General features: G+C 36.1%; 1 protein-coding gene and 1 long non-coding RNA gene across 6 annotated transcripts in view; both read right to left on the bottom strand.

Moving 5' to 3' along the window:
* Positions 1 to 522: 522 nt before the first annotated feature.
* Positions 523 to 3,649, bottom strand: LOC117337067. Its single transcript, XR_004534747.1, has 2 exons — positions 2,345 to 3,649; positions 523 to 2,251 (listed from the first exon to the last, which is right to left on the bottom strand). It is a non-coding gene; the product is annotated as an uncharacterized LOC117337067 (long non-coding RNA).
* A 2,216-nt stretch (positions 3,650 to 5,865) lies between these two features.
* Positions 5,866 to 7,860, bottom strand: part of LOC117337066 (b(0,+)-type amino acid transporter 1-like) — a 57,505-nt gene continuing 55,510 nt past the window's right edge. For all 5 annotated transcript variants that reach the window (XM_033897848.1, XM_033897849.1, XM_033897851.1 and 2 more), the window contains one exon: positions 5,866 to 7,835. In XM_033897848.1, coding sequence (XP_033753739.1) covers positions 7,762 to 7,835 — 74 coding nt within the window. In that variant the 3' untranslated portion in view covers positions 5,866 to 7,761. The remainder of the gene's footprint in view (positions 7,836 to 7,860) is intronic.

Raw genomic sequence — 7,860 nt, 5'->3', positions numbered from 1 at the left:
ATTGATTTTGGTTTTTTAAAAGACATTGTTTAAGGAAAAAGATGACAGACAAGGCAGCAAGGCATAAGCTCACTTGACATTTGGGCAAAATGGTTAAGGTCAAGCAAAATGGTCAACAGGCAATTGCAAGCATCTTGGATTTTTGCAGTTTGAGTTTCTTCAATTGTAAAGGAAGGATATGTCTGAAAATTTTAGATATAGGTTCCCTTTTCTCCATCAACTTGTTGTGTCCATTCAATCTTGAGAGCCTGGCGGGAAATAAAAATGGCAAACAAGCGACCATCTTTGATTTTTGTATCACTATTTTCTCAATAAGTTCTGGCAGGATATTTCTCAAACTTGAGGTTCAAGTTCTCTTTGATCCCTTATTGTACATGATTATTTTTGAAACTTATTTGAAGAACAAAATGGGTGATAGGTGGCCACCTGGATATAAGTTGAGGTTTGTTATCGTTATTTCTGAGGATGGTGCATGATTGATCTTTCTCAGATGACTGCATGTGTAAAAGAAAACAAATATAGTTGATGTTTTATCTATATATTCATTACAGCAGACAAATCAACCACCAATTAATGATACAACTGTGCTTAAAATAACTGGACAATGTGATGCATTATATAGAAATAAATTTTGAAAATATAAACTCTATAATTATATAAAGAGCATCAATTAGATACACTTGAACATACACGCACACATCTTATTTATAACAATACTGTATTTGTGAAATACTTCTTGTAAAATGCATATACATACATCATACCAACAAATGTATTTGGCTCAACATGTTTTATAAATAAAAGAAACTTAAAAACAACAATTATTTTTACCAAGGAAAATTAAAAAGGTATCATCTGACTACCTGGTATTTGTAAATAAATAAAACTGGGTTTAAATGGGGACAATACATTGACATGGTGAATGAAGTAAACAAAGACTAGATTATCACAACTGAGAGTGTTATCTGAACAACCTATGAACATTTCAAAGAGAAGAACATCAGCATCACAGGTAAACATCACAGCTACAGACAAACAGTGTGTCAACATCACAGCTACAGACAGACACTTCAGTGTGTCAACATCATAGCTACAGACAAAGACACTTCAGTGTGTCAACATCACAGCTACAGACAAACAGTGTGTCAACATCACAGCTACAGACAAACAGTGTGTCAACATCACAGCTACAGACAAACAGTGTGTCAACATCACAGCTACAGACAAACAGTGTGTCAACATCACAGCTACAGACATAGACACTTCAGTGTGTCAACATCATAGCTACAGACGAAGACACTTCAGTGTGTCAACATCACAGCTACAGACATAGACACTTCAGTGTGTCAACATCACAGCTACAGACATAGACACTTCAGTGTGTCAACATCACAGCTACAGACATAGACACTTCAGTGTGTCAACATCACAGCTACAGACATAGACACTTCAGTGTGTCAACATCACAGCTACAGACATAGACACTTCAGTGTGTCAACATCACAGCTACAGACATAGACACTTCAGTGTGTCAACATCACAGCTACAGACATAGACACTTCAGTGTGTCAACATCACAGCTACAGACATAGACACTTCAGTGTGTCAACATCACAGCTACAGACATAGACACTTCAGTGTGTCAACATCACAGCTACAGACATACACTCAGTGTGTCAACATCACAGCTACAGACATAGACACTTCAGTGTGTCAACATCACAGCTACAGATATAGACACTTCAGTGTGTCAACATCACAGCTACAGATATAGACACTTCAGTGTGTCAACATCACAGCTACAGATATAGACACTTCAGTGTGTCAACATCACAGCTACAGACATAGACACTTCAGTGTGTCAACATCACAGCTACAGACATAGACACTTCAGTGTGTCAACATCACAGCTACAGATCTAGACACTGAAAACGGGCTTTACAGATACAATGGCACCCACTAGGTTCCTGGCACATAAGATAGGTAAGTAATCTGTACTACATATAGACATATTTACCCTTCTTATGCATCAGGAACCTATGGGTACCCTGATTTGAACACATGGCATGGAGTGATTTTAATTATCATATTAATAATATAATATGTTAAAACCAACAGAAAGGTTACAAAAATCATAGCGATTATGAAATAAGAAAAGTATTACAATATCAACACTATATTGTTTTGATGGTAGAAGACAAATATTCCAAAGGAGAATGTTACAATGATCACACACCAAATGTTAAAACACCTCCCATTGGCTCACCAATGATCACACCAAATGCTACACTGCCTTTTATTGGCTTACAGCTCCCTAATGATCATACACCAGATGGTACAATACCTTTCATTGGCTCACCAATAATCACAGACCTAATATTAATGTTACAACATCTCCCATTGGCTCACTAATGGTAACAGATATGTTACAGCATATTTCATTGGTTTACTAAGTACCAAACAAACATAAACAGAATATATAAGATGTTTAGCTGTAACACAGGTATAGATGCCTTGACAATGTAGAATGATTTCAAACATGCATTAACTACCATGGAATTCACATTTTGATCACATTTTCAAATATATGCACACTTTCACAGTTAAAGAAACAGTTGTATGTAAAAATGATCACAGTTTGTCAAACCACAGATATTCATGAGACATAGAAAAACGACTCTGTACAGTATGGACATGAAATCCTCACTTTGAATGCTCTACTGAAATATAGCACCAGATGTTGACAACCATATTCAATCTGTTCAATCCAATGACAATTTGGAGAAGTCAATTTCAAATTACCAACTTTCTTCTCCTTTTGTTATCAAAATTATTCATTGAGCCAATATTTTACTAGGGTGTAATTTTATGTACTCAATGTAAATAATCCTCTTGTACAATAAGAGAACACCTTTCACTGATGACTTGTTTTGAATAGATTGAATTACAAAATTTCACCGACAAGCATTAATTAGCAACAATAAGACATTAGTATACAAATGGAATGATGGAATTGATCAATTTCCTGAAATATGAAGAAATACATTTGAACAAAAAACATTTTATAAAGATATAGCATATTAACAATGATAAAAGTACAAATAATTCATGTACAACCAATCTTTGGATTTTTCAATGATATGACACTAACATAACACCATGTATTCACAGTGAATCATTCCTCATCAACCCATTTTCCCTGACCTTCCTTTTTCTGAATCTTTGATGTGTCTCGGAGAACAGATTCTTCAGACACTACTACAGTAAACAAAAAAGGACATTTACAATACTCTTCACTGATCCACGAATTAGGGGTAATGCAGTAATTTGATTCAAATAGATGAAAAAAGTAAATATTATCTAGCATAGAAAACTTTTAATTGATAAATTGCATAGAAATAACTAATGTTTTGCATCATATTTTGATATACACTTTTGTATTATGAATAGCTTTACTTCTTTCCTTTGATTTCATCTTACCTACAAATGCCTAGGAAACATAAACTACTTCAAGAGAAGATAAAAGCACCTATGCTGCCCTGAGCACTACAGAAGCACAATGATACAACAATTTGGCACTAAAGTATCAGCCACACTTCCCAACATAAAGATTACAGATCACAGTATACTACACAGAACACCCCCCCCCCCCCCCCCCCAACCCCAACCCCAACCCCCAACCCCCCCTCTTCTTCTGCATCTTGGAAGAGGGAGAAGATGAGGGACAGGCCTTTTGGTAGGGGAAGAAAAACACCCAGATAGTCTTTATCTAAAATAATAAGAATCTAGACGGTTTTTTATGTAGAAGATTTATACACAAGACAGCAATGCTGTAGGATTTTCTCCATTCACAACTATTCCTGTCCTATATATGTGTACATTAACAGACTCAAGCACACTCTCTGTTCCACAGCATTATAATGTAATATCTCAACAAGTCTGTGACTATTTTAGTACCAATGTGTAGAAAATAATGAAATATGAATAACTTAATCAATAATTTATCAAATGACTATTTACAACATGATTATTTGATATGATGGCTTTAGATGATTGAATGCAAGTTACAAACATCTGAAGTATTTTACCCAAGGGATTTACCGTACACAAGGACAGCACTGAAGGATTGTACCCAAGATTAGTACAAAGGGCTGGACTCAAGGGTTGTACTCGACAGTTGTACAAGGGTTGTACTCGACAGTTGTACAAGGGTTGTACTCGGCAGTTGTACAAGGGTTGTACTCGACAGTTGTACAAGGGTTGTACTCGACAGTTGTACAAGGGTTGTACTCGACAGTTGTACAAGGCTTGTTCTCGACAGTTGTACAAGGGTTGTACTTAACAGTTGTACAAGGGTTGTACTCGACAGTTGTACAAAGGTTGTACTAGACAGTTGTACAAGGGTTGTACTCGACAGTTGTACAAGGGTTGTACTCAACAGTTGTACAAGGGTTGTACTCAACAGTTGTACAAAGGTTGTACTAGACAGTTGTACAAAGGGCTCAAGGACTGTAAATGAGGACTCCTGAGGGCTGTACTCAAGGGTTATAACCAAGGGCTCCTGGGAGCTGTACTCGAGGGTTGTACCCGAGGGATCCTTGGGTCTGTACTCGAGGGTTGTACCCGAGGGATCCTTGGGTCTGTACTCGAGGATTGTACCCGAGGGATCCTTGGGTCTGTACTCAAGAGTTGTACCCATGGGCTATACCCAAATGCTTTACCAAAGCTGATCCTAAAGGCATTACCCATCTGAATGCTTTACCCAGAGTTGAATCTGAAGGCTATATATACCCATCCGAAGGCTACACCCAGAGATGTATCGGAAGGCTATATATACCCATCCGAAGGCTATACCCAGAGATGTATCAGAAGGCCATACCCAGAGATGTATCAGAAGGCTATATATACCCAACCAAAGGCTATACCCAGAGTTGAATCTGAAGGCTATATATACCCATCAGAAGGCTATACCCAGAGATGTATCGGAAGGCTATATACCCATCAGAAGGCTATACCCAGAGATGTATCGGAAGGCTATATACCCATCAGAAGGCTATACCCAGAGATGTATCAGAAGGCTATATATACCCATCCGAAGGCTATACCCAGAGATGTATCGGAAGGATATATACCCATCAGAAGGCTATACCCAGAGTTGAATCTGAAGGCTATATATACCCATCCAAAGGCTATACCCAGAAATGTATCGGAAGGCTATATATACCCATCAGAAGGCTATACCCAGAGATGTATTGGAAGGCCATACCCAGAGATGTATCGGAAGGCCATACCCAGAGATGTATCGGAAGGCTATACCCAGAGATGTATCGGAAGGCCATACCCAGAGATGTATCGGAAGGCTATACCCAGAGATGTATCGGAAGGCCATACCCAGAGATGTATCGGAAGGCCATACCCAGAGATGTATCGGAAGGCTATACCCAGAGATGTATCGGAAGGCCATACCCAGAGATGTATCGGAAGGCTATACCCAGAGCGGTACCTACATCACATCTGTAGTGGAGATTAATCAGGGTCTGTTACTCAAAAATAAAAATCACAAATCAATTTGGCATCTGCTAAAATTAACTGTTAATTAAAGTTTCCATAGAAACACTTCAGGAGTAGTACAGCTATGGTTTTTTAAGACAAGGTACATAATTATATCCTAATCTGAAGGTAGATGTAAGGCAAAAAAAACCATCAGAACAGTATATATTACCCTTAAATGTTTAAATCTATGTTATATATGATGATCTAACACATGTAAACAATCATGGCTGTATCAGTACTACAGAAATAAAACATTTCTGTATTTCATCAGACATTCTTACCATTTATTTATCAATCAATAACATTATTACAATAGCACTTCAATAATTTGGCAACAATGATTTAACTGACAACCTACATCATTCATCTTTCCTTTTTCATGTAAATTTAAGCAAAAAACCACCTGTGACATTATCAATGACGATCTACATGTTTGGTGGAAGTCATTCAGTGATTACCGGTATACATATATGTTCATTTCTAAATTTATCATAGAGATTGTTTCATAACTTATAAAAATGGAATCCAAGGGCTCAAGCTTTAGAAATTGTCAACCAATATTTTTGTAAGCTAGTATTATTGTATTAATTACTTCAGATGGCTAGATATAAAAATAAAAACTGTTCATTACTGAAATCTACTGGTTGTAATACAGGTAATTACTCTGTAGAAGTTTTAGCCAATAAATAATACATTAATGTAACAAATTACGATGGCCATATTTACCTGTGTTACTGTACAATTTCTCCAAGTACAACAAGGTTTGTATATATACATTGGCAAACTCATTTCACCTGGGATTCTAAACATGTGTACTTACACATGTAAATGACACACCATCATTAGCACCATGTATGTGTTCGATAGACTTCCAATGTCCATATCAATAATTACATTTCATGAAGTTTTCCATTGATGGAGGACCACTGACACCACTAGAACTGTCCACAGAATGGAATGATAAAGAGCTCTCTCTCACAAACCCTGTCACTATTATATAGCTGTGATTATGGTGCTGCTATGTAGTGTGGATAACTTCAAACAGAATGTGTGTTAGTGTTACATTGGTGAACTGAGAAAGCGTGGGTATCAAAGTTACCAGGCTCTCTTATTTTTTTTTTTTTTTTTACAAATTTTCCCCAACTTATCAATAATGACAATAATTAGGTAAGCTACTTATTTAGCCTCAATTTTGTAAATAGAACGTTAAACAAAAAAGAAACAAACAAAAGCCTCAATTTAAGAGTCTAAACCAATTACAATAGATAGCTAGACATATAAAACCAACAAGGTAATACATTAATACAGTACTATATACAATTGTATTACACATTGTATCAAACTAGTACAGCTATCTTACTGTCCATGTTTGGGATAACCACTCCTATTTGTCTTGTTAAACTCCATGAATTATGCATTTTAGGAAAAAGTTATCTATTTGCCCATCCAAACAAAAAATCTTAGGACCGTTAAAACTCATACCTTTTTATTCTGAATTTGGTAATCTAGGAAACCTGATCCAGAAAGGGAAAGAACTCTAAAGCAAGATTTGGAATGATAATCTGGATTTACATACAAGGTTGCACTGTCAGTACCTGTGATAACTATATTTCCTATATTGTAATGTGTATCACAGCATGTTTGATGTACTTTCTAGATGTTAAGATTGAGCAAAAGAGACACTATCAATAATGTGACAGACATAGACAGCATCAACTCACAACTTTTTTAAAGAAATACTGGATTGAAAACATGACTAGAAATAACATTGTCCTTTAAATAAATAAATAAATAAATAACAATATATCTTATACTAGTATACAGAAACATGTGACATACTAATTGTATCAATGATTTTACCCTTATGTGAGTTGTATATATGTTTGATTCACTATGATGAACATCTACGACACAGTCGGTACTACAGTTTTTTGTCTGATCCAGCCTACATCCAGGGTGAGTGAGAGGAGGAGTACTCTGCAGACTTTCTAATGATATCAGGGTCCAAAAGATTTCTTGAGTTATGACATGGAAGCTGCTGCCCATGGTTCATTATCACAGAACAATCAGATACAGTTATGGTTCAACTTCAGAAATGCATAAAGAGTGTTTTGTCGTAATTAGATAAATTATATACACCTATTTGGTTTATACAAATTTGTTAAAAAGAACATTAAGATAGAAGATGCTAATATCCTATTCTGGTTTTCAGTCGGCGACAAGTTCTTCATATCTGCTTGGTGCCACCAATAGCACCAGTTGTAAAAATCTTGTCACTTTTTCTGCAGAGAAAATAGTAATTAAAAT

The sequence above is a fragment of the Pecten maximus genome, chromosome 11 (assembly GCF_902652985.1).
Source record: "Pecten maximus chromosome 11, xPecMax1.1, whole genome shotgun sequence".
NCBI lineage: Eukaryota > Metazoa > Mollusca > Bivalvia > Pectinida > Pectinidae > Pecten > Pecten maximus.
The sequence above is the reverse complement of the archived record's forward strand: the minus strand, read 5'-3'. Positions and strand labels throughout refer to the sequence as shown.